This window comes from Erinaceus europaeus, chromosome 14 (genome assembly GCF_950295315.1).
Source record: "Erinaceus europaeus chromosome 14, mEriEur2.1, whole genome shotgun sequence".
Lineage (NCBI taxonomy): Eukaryota > Metazoa > Chordata > Mammalia > Eulipotyphla > Erinaceidae > Erinaceus > Erinaceus europaeus.
This window is the reverse complement of record NC_080175.1, coordinates 98,290,658-98,304,249: the sequence shown is the minus strand read 5'-3', so window position 1 is coordinate 98,304,249 and position 13,592 is coordinate 98,290,658. Positions and strand designations below refer to the sequence as shown.

The 13,592-nt window shown below is 39.2% G+C and overlaps 1 protein-coding gene across 1 annotated transcript in view; it reads left to right on the top strand.

The window, feature by feature from the left end:
- LOC132532701 (basic proline-rich protein-like) overlaps nucleotides 1-9,045 on the top strand; it is a gene marked incomplete at its 5' end in the record, with an annotated part of 82,303 nt that extends 73,258 nt beyond the window's left edge. Inside the window, one exon of the mRNA XM_060171011.1 lies at nucleotides 8,856-9,045. Within this exon, the coding sequence (XP_060026994.1) occupies nucleotides 8,856-9,045 (190 nt within the window). The remainder of the gene's footprint in view (nucleotides 1-8,855) is intronic.
- Nucleotides 9,046-13,592: the final 4,547 nt, after the last annotated feature.

Genomic DNA, 13,592 nt, shown 5'->3' with positions numbered 1-13,592 from the left:
TAGGGCGCTTCTGACAGTTCCTGCTGGATTGCTGCAGGCACCCATTTTTAAAAACATCTTCCCATCGAAGAAAGAATTGAATCAGGAGGGTAGAACTAACCACGTGTCTCCATTTTGGGGGACTTCTGGGGTACTGGAGAATGCTCTTCAAGTTAGAGTAGTCCTTCTCCGTGGGAAACATGGAAGAGGAAGTCCAGAAAGTCCAAAGAGAAATCTCTGTGCATCTTCCAAGCTCTACGATCACAGTCATAAGAAACCAAAGTGTGTCCCGGAGCAAAATGTTTCCTTTTCCTCAGGAAACATGGGAGAGGGATTCCAGAAAGTCCAAGGAGAAATCTCCATGCATCTCCCAAGCTCTACGATCATGGTCATAAGGAACCAAAGTTCCCGGTCAGGGAACCAAAGTGTGGCCCAAAGCAAAATGTTCCTGAGACAGAGAAACTGTCTCATGATGACAGAGTAGAAGCTTTGGGAAGCCTCTTCATAAGTAGAAAGGCAGCCCATAGTGGATAGGTAGCCAAATGGCTTTACTTATCTTGGGGATGGACAGGTTAGGTCCCACATTGGTTGGGCGCCATATGCCAGTCCCTGTTCAGGGTGCCATTTGCCGGGCCGGGCTAGCTTCATGGGCAGGAGACAGACGACCAGGGACTCATGGCTGAGCTGGGAACGCAGTTCAGTCTTTATTGATGAGCTGATGAGCGGGGATGCAGTTCAACAATTTAATCTCTTCTAATCACAATTGTGTCCTATATATCTCCTGAGGCGGAAGTGTCAGGAAGAGGATGTACGTAGGACAAGGGGTGGGGAGAAGGAAAATGGCTTGAGAACCAGTGGGGATTAAACCAATGAAAACAGTGATTATGAAAATAGACTACAACATCAAGCAATGCAACAGAAGGGGTCTTAGAAGCCGAATTTAGGAGCACACCAACAGTTATTTTATGGCAATGAGCTCTAAGTTCTTCTGGAAGTCATTCATTCCAGATTGAGGTTATGAAAATTAGATTTGAGTTCTAGTTCAATCTTCACAGGTCTCAGCCTTCCGCGTAGGCCCCAGTTTATTCCTGCTATCCCTTCCCAACTGCTAGTCTTAATAACCAGCAGTGACTTTAGACACTTCTACTATAGAGCACCAGCTTATGTGTAAACTTTAATAAATTCCTTAATCCATGTGGTTCTACTTCTGTGATTAAATGTTAATTGATTCAATTCCCAATTTTGTATTCAGTGGTCTCCTTAAAGATTATTCTAATGATATTTTATTACTTTTCTACGTTAATTTAGTTCTTTATAGTTATGAATTACTACCTTAAACCCAGCCACATTTTTGTGACTTATCAATGGAAAACATCAATGCTATGTTGAAATAATTTCAAGTTTTCTACTACTCCAAACATAACAGAATAAGAACAAATACATATTATTTCTTTTAGGTAAACTAAGCCCTTCTCATTTGTAACTAATACAAAAAGAAATGTATCATTGTCTATAATAGACCTGGCTACAGTCAAAAACTAGGAAGGATTTGAGTATGTGAGAGTAGAGGAGAATGGAAGAAGGCAGAAAAAGAATGCAAATGAGAAAGGGACTTTTTAAAAAAGTGGGCTGTCTTGTTTTATTAGCGCTTTGTGTATTTTGAGTATTAATCCCTTGTTCAATTTATAGATCTTTTCCTATGCAGTGTTTTTCTTTCTTTTTTTTTTTTAATTTTTTATTTAAGAAAGGATTAGTGAACAAAAGCATAAGGTAGGAGGGGTACATCTCCACACAATTCCCATCACCCAATCCCCATAACCCACCCCCTCCCATGGTAGCTTTCCCATTCTCTATCCCTCTGGGAGCATGGACCCAGGGTCATTGAGGGTTGCAGAAGGTAGAAGGTCTGGCTTCTGTAATTGCTTCCCCGCTGAACATGGGCGTTGACTGGTCGGTCCATACTCCCAGTCTGCCTCTCTCTTTCCCTAGTAGGGTGTGTCTCTGGGGAAGCTGAGCTCCAGGACACATTGGTGGGGTCTTCAATCCAGGGAAGCCTGGCCAGCATCCTGGTGGCATCTGGAACCTGGTGATTGAAAAGAGAGTTAACATATGAAGCCAAACAATTTGTTGAGCAATCATGGATCCCAAGCTTGGAATAGTGGAGAGGAAGTGTTAGGGAGGTACTCACTGCAAACTCTAGTGTAATCCTGCTTTCAGGTATATATTTTGCAGTAGTTTATGGATACATGTGCACATAAGCTCTCTCTCACAGAAACTGGTGTATATCTAGGTTATGGGACTTTGTTAGAAAGTGAACTACCTGAGATGAAATTAGAGTGTACTATTAAAGGAAAGGTCTCACACGAGTAATGAAGCTGAAGGGTTGTCATTCCACACGTGAAGTCTCTGGATACAGTCTGAGGTGATGCATGTTGAGATGGCAATTGTTGCTTTGGTAAATTTAGATTTTTTCTTTTTATCCAGAGACACTTTTCAGTTTGATATATTACCACTGTAACTGTTATCACTCACATTCTTTAGTTCTGTCAACTCAGGAACCTCTTTTTGTGTCGTTCTCCATCAGTTTATCACACTCAAGTCACGAAACACACACACACACACACACACACACACACACACACACTTATATTAAAGGAGGTGTTACAGTTCAGGAAAAACATGAAATTACTAATAGAATAGTACTTCTCATTTTTATCTCTCTCATGCACACACACAGTTATATAAAAGGTACTAAAATTCAGGAAAAAAATTACTAATAGAATAGTACTTCTCATTTCTCTCCTCTCTCTGTCTCTGTCTCTCTCTCTCTCTTACACACACACACACACACACACACACGTTTAAAGGTTACTTTTGTATATTTACCCCTTCAGTTGCATTTCAGTTCATGGACTACTTTAAGACTCATTTCTTCAAAATGAACTGCTTTTGTCATACTTTGTATAATCCACTAGCTCAAATCTCCAAAGATACCAATATATACCAGCTACAATAAAAAACTTCGCAAAAATTACCAAGTCACTATGATTTGAGTAATCATAATAATAAAGTTCAGTTAAATGGTTCACAAAATGCAAAAGCAAGAAAACACAATCCTCCTAATATATGCAGAATTAATATGTTAAAAAATAAAAGAAAGAAACTCCCCCTCTAGACCTAAAGAGAAAGAATAACAAGAAGGATATGGATGAGGAGAGTAAAACAGCCATGAGCAGTAAGATTACTAAACTGTCTTCATTTATTCATATATGTAAAATGCTTCATTCATCCTAAGTACCATCATGAGTGAGGCTACTAATCAAAATAAAATTCATGCAAATATATGTACATCATTTGCAAATGAGCCATGGCCTCCAGGTTTCTGGAAAGTTGCCAGTATTGTCTTTGATAAAGCAAAGTGAACATCATTATGAAGCTCAGAAATTCTCTCCTCTTTGTTAGAGATACAGATCTTATAAACAAGGACTAAGGAGGAAGGAGAAGGATGTTAACTTACCTACATTTTCTCTAAGAACCATGTGCCCAGGTGTTTTTTTTTATGCTACTGTAGAGTTCTGGAATGTCTAGTATCTACAGATAGAAAGATGATTACATTAAGCAGAAAATCAGCTTGAAAAAACATGTTAATTCCTTCATAAGCATATTTTAAAGTTGCACCTGTTTAAGAAATGTGGTTTTTGGGATTTCAAAGTTTTAAAATGATTATGTAATTAATGTTTTTATCAAATGTTCCATGGGACATGGTTACTTAATACTGAGTTCTATTTATTTTTATTAAGTGAGGGTCATGTATATCTTTGGTTCTATATTACCTTTTGATTATTTGGTGATTTTTGAAGATGCTACGTTAGAGAAATGGTATAGTATAGATAAAAGACATGTTAGGAAGAATATAAGGTAAGAAGATAGAAGTTATGATAGAATGATAAAGTTTATCACTTCTCAGGATGAGAAGTCAATAATATAGTACACATATTGAATCAAGCAGTCACACATCCAACAGACATAATTAAATTCTATATTCAGGTGAGGTTCCAGACACATCCCTACCCTTAAAATACTAGAAGTTCAGTAGAAAAAAATAGACACATACTCAAATTATAGGGGCATGAGCGTAGGTGATGATAAGGAGAATAGAAAGAAAAGAACAGTAGTTTTTACATATTTAACCGAAAGATTTTTTTTAAGGGAGCAGTATTAATTTTATACATCTCTATCAGGACTCCTTTGCTTTGTGAATTGTAAGAAGAAGTAAGGATTGATAAGTACTTAAAGACATTGTTGTGGGGCCAAGTGGTGGCACACTTGGTTGAGTGCACAGTTAACATAGGTATAAACCTGGATTTCAGCTACCGCCCCTCCCCACATACCGGGGGGTGGGGTGGGCACAAGCAGTGAAACAGGTCTGCAAGTGTCTGTCTTCCTCTCTTCCTCTCTATCTCCCCCTGCCTCTCAGTTTCTCTCTGTTCTATCAAATAAAATAGAAAGGGATAAAATAAAATAAAATTCTAGTGATCATAAGGATAAAATCCCTTTTCTCTCTATGCATCTACATCTAGCCCTCATGTTCATGGAATTAATTTGCTCAGAGTAAAATAAAATAAAAGACAGCCTTGTTAGATGTCCTTGTTACAATATTCCCCATAACTAGGGTTAAGATTAAGGACATGAAATTGTCTCCCTAAGACCACAGTGATATATTTTTATTATATTTGTGTAGCAGAAATTATTTTACTACACTGATCTGTTCATATACAGGAACCTATATTCCTTTAATGAGCTTTCATCAACAGTATCTTGTAACAATAGGGAAGTTCTCCTTTGTCAAGACTCTGAGTTTGCCAATATTCCTGGTTTGTTAGGACATGATATTTTCAGGTGTGTCAGGAATTCAGAAGTTATGGAATAAACAAGTTTCTTGAAAGGATTTGACATGACTACGTCCATGCTTTTCTCTGACCTTAAGTGTGACCTTCTCTAATTAATTTCTTCTTTTAAGTATATCTCTTGTAAATTTTATTTCAATTTATTTCAATTCTATTCTGACAATAAGTAGTTTATATAATTATGCAAATAACTTGCAAATAACTATGTTATAGTATGAAGTGTAGGGTAACTAAAGGTACTTTGGATGTTGTAGAACATTTTTCTGAGAAGCTTCCAAACAAATTACCAATATGTATTATTATCCTACACAATTATTCTTTACTGCAGAGAATTATAACCTATACTAAGATTTCTTTGTAGAATGTATTTTTTGAACTGAGTTTTCAGTTAAAATAATTTACAATGAAAAGAGTGTCATTCTAGTTTGAGCAGATTAATTCCATTAACATGAGGGCTAGGTGTAGATACAGAGCAAAGGGATTTTTGTCCTTATGGTCACTAGAATTTTTCAATGAAAACATAGAAATTTGATTCCTTCTATCACCAGAACTTGAAATGGCAGCTTGCTTAAAGAAAATAATGTATTTCTGAACCAGGTGTTTGCCAAATTCTGAGTCAGTCACCGGAGAGGTTATGTTTGTGGTGGCAAGAGCAACTTGAACTTAGAATTGAACCCCTGGTTCCCCACCCACAGGGGGGTCGCTTCACAAGTGACAAAGCAGGTCTGCAGGTGCCTTTCTTGCTTTCTCTTCCCATCCTCTCTCAAGTTCTCTCTGTCCTACCCAATAAATTGGAAAAAGTGTCCTTCAGGAACAGTGGATTTGCAGTGCTGATACTGAGTCCCAGTGGTAAACCTGGAGGTAAGAAAATAACATAGAATCCTTTAAGCATATAACTATTCTTCTTTATGCCAGAGTTAACGCAAGTCTACAGGGTGCTTTGTTGAGACTATCATGTTTCTAGATGTTTCACTCCCCTGCCAAAACAAACAAACAAAAACCATGATATGTGTTGTATGAATTAAAAGCCAGGGAGTCGGGCTGGAGCGCAGGGGGTTAAGCGCAGGTGGCGCAAAGCACAAGGACCTGCATAAGGATCCCAGTTCCAACCCCGGCTCCCCACCTGCAGGGGAGTCGCTTCACAGATGGTGAAGCAGGTCTGCAGGTGTCTGTCTTTCTCTCCCCATCTGTCTTCCCCTCCTCTCTCCATTTCTCTCTGTTCTAGCCAACAACGACAACAACAATAATAACTACAACAATAAAAAAACAAGGGCAACAAAAGGGAATAAATAAATAAAATAAATATTTTTAAAAAAGTAAAAAAAAAAAAAGAATTAAAAGCCATTGTGAGGGAGGTACATACGGATATATTTGTGGCTTACTATCCAGGAGATTGAGTAGTATTTATTGATTCTACGATAGTCAGAAGAAATACGAAAATAGGGAAACATGGAGTTGCTTATTAGGGCGTTATTTTAAAATGCTTTTGAGAAAAATAAGTTTGTTACTACCTACCCTGGTATGATAACATATGAATACTGATAATAATTGAAAGCTAGTAGAGTGTGAGTCATCTAATAAATGTTTAATATGTGCCCTTAACCAAGAAGGGGTAGGATATGCTATTAAAAGAGTCAGTTTGTTCTAGCAAAATTGTGCCAGGCTTTGCATATGGATCTGAGAATGATTCTGAATGCATCTATGATGGTCGAAATGTGTTCCTATTAATAATATCTTATGAGTACATGCTTGACCCAAAGGAACTTGGTGTCTTTTTTTTTTTTAATTTAAGAAAGGATTAATGAACAAAATCATAGGATGGAGGGGTACAGCTCCACACAATTCCCACCACCCAATCTCCATATCCCACCCCCTCCCCTGATAGCTTACCCATTCCCTATCCCTCTGGGAGCATGGACCCAGGGTCATTGTGGGTTGCAGAAGGTAGAAGGTCTGGCTTCTGTAATTGCTTCCCTGCTGAACATGGGCGTTGACTGGTCGGTCCATACTCCCAGTCTGCCTCTCTCTTTCCCTAGTAGGGTGGGTCTCTGGGGAAGTGGAGCTCCAGGACACATGGGTGTTTTTTTTTTTTTTATTTGATAGCCTTTCCTCTAGTTTGACAGACTGGCTTTTTCTCACCTAATAGTGCTGTTCTAATTATCACATTAGAACAGGAAAGCAATAACTCTTCTTAGTTATTTCTAGCTAACCCTCTTAAAAAGTGAGGAGATGTTATTTCACAAGAAAATGCAGGTGTAGAAGGCAGCTAAATGGTTCTATAGTTATAAACTCTGTAACTGAGTTTGAGAAAAGCAGTATCCAGAGAGGCAGCAGGAGAGAGATAGGACATTGATGGAGTCACAGATAAGCATAGTCATTGATAAATTATTATCGATTATTATTAGGGTGAAATATACTAAATTATAGAAGACGATAACATAAAAATTACCTTTGGTTCACTATAAATGAGGAACTTTTATTATTCATTATAAAATAATTCATAAACATGATGAAAAACAGAGTCTCAAGTGAGAAAATTCTATGGAGGTAAGGAAACTGCTGTTTTGGCAGAACAGAGAGTAATTCTTTACTTATTTTTTGAAGAGTCATCAGCTGAGGAGATTTTTTTATGTATTTAGTTATTTTTTTTCTTTTGTTGCCCTTGTTTATCATTGTTGTTGTTATCCAATAGCAATTGGATAGGACAGAGAGATTGAGAGGGGAGGGGGAGAAAGAGAGGGAGAGAGAAAGACAGACACCTGCAGACCTGCTTCACCGCCTGGGAAGCGACTCCCCTGCAGCTGAGGAGCCGGGGGCTCGAACCAGGATCCTTACTCTAGTCCTTGCGCTTCGTGCCATGAGCGCTAACCATTGCGCTACCACAAAGCCCCCATATTTAGTTATTTTTGTGTGAGAGATAAACAGATGGGCAGAGCAGAGCATAGCTCATTGCTGGCACCTGGCAGTGTCTAGGATTAAGCCTGGGTCTTTAAGCATAAATCCTGAGCTTTGATATGCTCAACACTCCCTCCACCCCAGCCCGAGATCCTTTCTCTTTTTTTATTTATTAAGGTAATGAGTAAATATTTCAAAATTTAAAAGTATTACCTAGGCCTCTACTCTTTATCTTACCAAGGCTTTATTTATGTATTGATTTTGGATTAGTGTAAATATAAACTTATATGAAAATATTGAACATATGGATATATGGCAGATTCAGGCTGTTGACTTTAGTTTTAAAATTAATTTATTAGCATAATATCAGATGTTGCATACAAATCATCAAACTTTCCATTTTAATTAGAGGGATTACTCACTCATTAGCTTACTTGAATGCTAGCCCAAGGTCTTAAAGTCAATTAAGAATCTTGGAAATGACAGTTAAGTTGGTTCTACAGAGAAGCATAATCAAAACTAATGTCAAATGCAGGCAGATAACTTTCTGCAGTCATTCCATGATCTGATGGCTGGAGTAAGTAAGTCCACATGACTTGCAGTAATGTCCCCAGTTCACAAGACATCTTGTAAAAAACACTCGTGTCTAGTTAGTGTTCAGTTTGGTGTCACGCATAGACTCACATCCTTACAACACTAAATATACGTAATTGTAATCTGTCTCTCCCATAATCGTGACAGGAAGCTTAACAAGCTCAATCACAGTGATTATTATATTTTTTCACAAAAGAAAATGCATATACAGGTCTTATAAAAATACACTGGCTGTGATAGATTGTAAAAATGACCAGAAAATCTTTTACCCTAGTATATGCTTTGTTTTTTTTGCAATGGGACTTTGTTGCTCTTTCCATCAAAAATCGGAATCATTTTTTTCCCCAGTTCTTGAATATGGTCTTGCTTGTTCATTTATCTGACTTGTTTTGGGCAAAGAAATATAATCCCAGTTGATGTGAGCCGGGATTGGAAAAACAATGCATGCTGAAACTTGTTCTCTGTTGCTGCTCTTGGTAGCACGCTAGTGGCAAAAGGAATCCATGTTAATGTTCTTCGTATAGGCTGTGACAAAACCACGCGCATCTCTCAGACTGACATTAAGCCCAAGGCTTCTCACATACAAGCTGGGATGCCTGAAAACGCGTCACAGCAGTCCGTAAGCACACAGGAAATCCATACAGGCACAGTTCAGAATTTTGAGCAATAGCAAGTATTTATGAATTAAAAAAACATTTTATTTAACGAAGAAAATAAATTATACAAAAATTGGTGCCTGGAAGTGGGGTGTGGTTTAAAAAAAAACACTAAGTGTATGATGTTGACTTAGGATTCAGGCTGTAGATTGACATTGAAATCAGTGAAGCAACGCAGGAAAGGCTAGACACATGGTCCCCGGATTATGTCACAATGGTGTATTTGGTAAAACTTTTATCTGCAGGGACTTGGGAGATGGGAAATGTACCCAAAGAACTTGTAAAGAAAAAAATCTAGAGATTTTTGAACAGAGCTTTGAAGTGTCAATTTATTCATTTTAAATTTTATTTATTTATTTATTATTGGATAGAGACAGTGAAATTGATGGGGGAGGGGAAGTAGAGAGGGAGAGGGACAGAGAGACCCCTCAGCCCTGCTTCACCACTTGCACAGCTTTCCCCCTGCAGATGGGGACTGGGGGCTCGAACCCGGATCCTTATGCACTGTAGTTTGTGTGCTTAAACAGGTGAGCCACCGCCTGGCCCCCTGAAGTGTCAGTTACCTGGTGGATGAGACTTTTGCATGCAAAGCTCGTTCTGTGACAAGGCCAATTATGCTAATTAGTAGATATTTCCTTTTCTCATTCCTTATAGAGCTTATAATAGTTTTCCAGATGCTGGCTTGTGTAAGACTTTACAGTATGTTGAAGGAATGAAGTACAGCTATGGAAACAGAGCTAGACAACTGAGTCACACAATAACAATAATTCTAAAAATATAAAAATTTTGTCAATATTGTATTTTAGAAAACAAAATTCCTTTTTTTTTTTTAGTTTTTTTATTTACAAAATGGAGATATTGACAAGACTATAGGATAAGAGGGGTACAACTCCAAACAATTCCCACCACCAGAACTCTGTATCCCATCCCCTTCCTTGACAGCTTTCCTATTCTCTATCCCTCTGGGAGCATGGACCCAGGGTCATTGTGGGATGCAGAAGGTGGAAGGTCTGGCTTCTGTCATTGCTTCCCCGCTGAACATGGGCGTTGGCAGGTGGATCCACACTCCCAGCCTCTCTCTCTCTTTCCCTAGTGGGGTGGGGCTCTGGGGAAGCAGAGCTCCAGGACACATTGGTGGGGTCGTCTGTCCAGGGAAGTCTGGTCGGCATCATATTAGCATCTGGAACCTGGTGGCTGAAAAAGAGTTAAGACATAAAGCATAACAAATTGTTGACTAATCCTGAATCTAAAGGCAAGAATATTGCAGATGATTTGGGGCGTCTCCATTTTGGAAAAAGCTAGTAGGTCTGTTTTAGGTCTATTCCAAGGGACTCATGACTTCATTAGCTTTTGCCAAGTCTGACAGCTGATATGCAGGTAGATCCAAGGCTTTGTCTGGGGAGATGGAGTCATAGTTGGAAAAAGGGCTAGAAAGCTGCATCAGGGAAGAGAGTCGCTCCCAGATATGGTAAAAGTGTGTAAGTATTGTTAACTGTAAGGCCCATGATAGGCCTAGACCTATAACAGATTCCTCTTTCCACGGTCCCTGGTCATCTCCATCAGGAACAACATAATGGACCCCTTTGTGGGCCCCCACAGGACCTGCTCCTCAATGTGGATCAACAATGGCAGGGAATGCTCCATTCTCTGAAGGGAGGTTGGACAACATACTCTACCTACCACCCGAGGAAGGTGGGTCCTGAAATGAGTGCAGCCTGGGATGTTCCCAGCCGTGACCACAGACTGTGAGCTCAGACCTACAGGGATGCAGAGGTCACACAGGCTCCCGTGCTGAATATGGGTCCCAGATCAAACGGATGGGGTTTACAGTTAGTAAAACTTTTTAAATTTCTTTATTATCTTTATTTATTGGACAGAGACAGAGAGAAATAGAGAAGAATGGGGAGATAGAGAGGGGGAGAGACAGAGACACCTGCAGCCCTGCTTCACCGCTCCTGAAGCTTCTCCCCTGCAGGCGAGGACCCCCAGGGCTGGACCCCAGATCTGTGAGGACTGTAATATGTGTGCTCAGACAGGTGAACCACGCAGCCCCACCTGAAAACAGTGATAACATGCAATCTGTTTATCCTTATTTTTGTAATACACATTTTGACAGTCTTAGTTTTAGTTTTTAGTATAGTTGTATTAACAAGCAGAAACCACATTAATGTAATTTGGAGTCATCAGTAAGTTAAAGAAGCTATATAGTCAAAAGTTAAGTGATTCCTGTCTGAAACGTAACATATTTTAAAGTGTTTACTTAAAACATTTGAAAGCTCAGTGCCTGTGAGAAAAGCCTTTGGTTAATTTAATGAATAAGTTTATTAAATTATTTAATTTATTAAGCATTGATTTTTTAGTGATTCAGAAGTAATATAAGATTACTTTATTATTTTTAGATTTCTGATCAAGAATAGATACCAATAGTGTAAAACAATTGATCATGTATCCTTAATCCATATTTCACTGTTAACATTTTGAAATCATGAAATTAAATCCTACATAAATATGTTCTTTCTCTATTCTTTTACAGAAAATTTTCCAGCACAGGAAACAGTGGTAGAAGTTAGATTACTTCTTATATTTATTATTTATTTAAGTCATATTCTCCATGTTAAAGAAGCATATTGTTTCTGGAAAATTAGATGCTTTGTCTTGGAATCCTGGCAAGCTTAAAATATATGCTAATATTGTAGTGAGAATCATTACTGGGTTTCTCTATATAGTGCTGAAAGGAAAAACAATTAAAACTGCTTTAGCATATCAATAATTCATATGAGAAAAAACCTACCCCTACTAGCCTATATATATATATACTTTATTTTTTTAAATCCTAGTGAGACAAGAGGGAGAAGCCCTTATCTCCACTTGAAGAAAGTTCATCTCAGGCTGCCCTGGGGCTTCTAAACTAGCTACATATCGTCCCATTTTTAGCAACTTAACAGTAGAAGTGAGGTTTCCACAAGAAGCCTGTAGTACACATCAGTTAGCAGGTGGACAGCTAGGGAACACATTCTGCATCTGTTGGGTCAGCGATGTAGCATGGAGCATGACACCTCACCCAGAGGCAGCCCTGCAGACCGTCCACCTCCACCCATGTTTCAGTTTCATCCCACTAGCTCTGCTTCTTAAATCTCCCATTTGCTCAAAACCTGGGGTTTCCTAAATGATTTCCAGGCCTGCTGACATACCCACTTTTTAATAGGAATCTCTAAAGGGAGCTATAATTTGAAAGTACGTAATCAAGGTCACTGTGGGATTCTCCGCTTCAGGCAACATGCTCTACTGGGTAAAAGGAGATGCTGTCAAGCGGCCAGTGCAGATCCTTGCTCCAGCGGTGCCTGCCCCTGACATGTTCCTCCAGCCAGGCCACTCTCGCAGCCACTGCCAGTCTTGCTTCACTGGTGGAAGCTACAGAAATCTGCGGAAGCCTGTCTGACTCCCTCACAGAGATCATGCAGGGATCAATGAGATAAAGGCAACGGGGATATTTTGTCCCCTTGGGGAAAGACACTCTGAAAATAAAGGGATTAGAGTCTATCTTCAAGGACTGACATTCCCAAAATCTCATGTTGTCCACATGTTTTCTGGCAATTAGATCATTGTTACTTATTTTTTCTCCTGTAATGAAAACAACACCCCCCCACCGGCCCCTAATTCTTTTGAAGTGGAACAAGGAAAAGCTTTTCTCTTTTATTTCTTTCACATAAGATGTGTTTTATGAGTATAAACATGCTGTGTTGTCGCTGTAGGTAGCAGCTTAGCCATCATATCTAGTCACATCTGCTAACTGGGTCTCAGGTTTAGACACTCAGCTGCACGTTGTCAGTGGCATAAGTGTGTCTTACTAAACTCCCGTGTTACACTGTGACAGACACAGAAGTGTATCTTAGTAAACTCCTGTGTACACTGTGACAGCCACATAAGTGTGTCTTAGTAAACTCCTGTGTACACTGTGACAGCCACAAGTGTGTCTTAGTAAACTCCTGTGTACACTGTGACAGCCACATAAGCACATGGAGCCCAGTCTTGCTTCTATTGGGCTATAGTGATGCAAATTAAAAAAAAAGTCCTATCTATGCATTTTAACTGAAATACCCCCTCAAGGTCTCTGTTTCAAACCATGCCCTCAGGCAGTGACCACGGGGCGTGTCTACTCTGGTTTCACCTTCACAGTCTGCAGAAGCATGTGCACAGAGTTTGCCCTTAGGGAGCGCATAGTGAATCCCGAGTTACAGGAGGTACAGAGTGCAGGTCTTTCGTGAATGTAAACTATTCCTGGTGTGTTCTTCAACACCCAAGTTTCAGAAGTCAGTGCTTTCAACTCCTGAATAAGACTCAGGAAAGCCTATGATGAAGTGACAAACCATTTTGAAAAAACGGAATTTTGTATGGAAATGTCTTCCAAATCCACCACAAAGATGCCTTCTGTCCTACTCAATTGCCTCCTGTTCAGTTACCAGGTGTGGAAGCCTTTTCTTTTCTTTATTCTTCTCTTCCTCTTTTTATTTCTTCCATTATTCCCTCTTGCCTCCCTTTCTTGTTCTTTTACTTTTTCTCC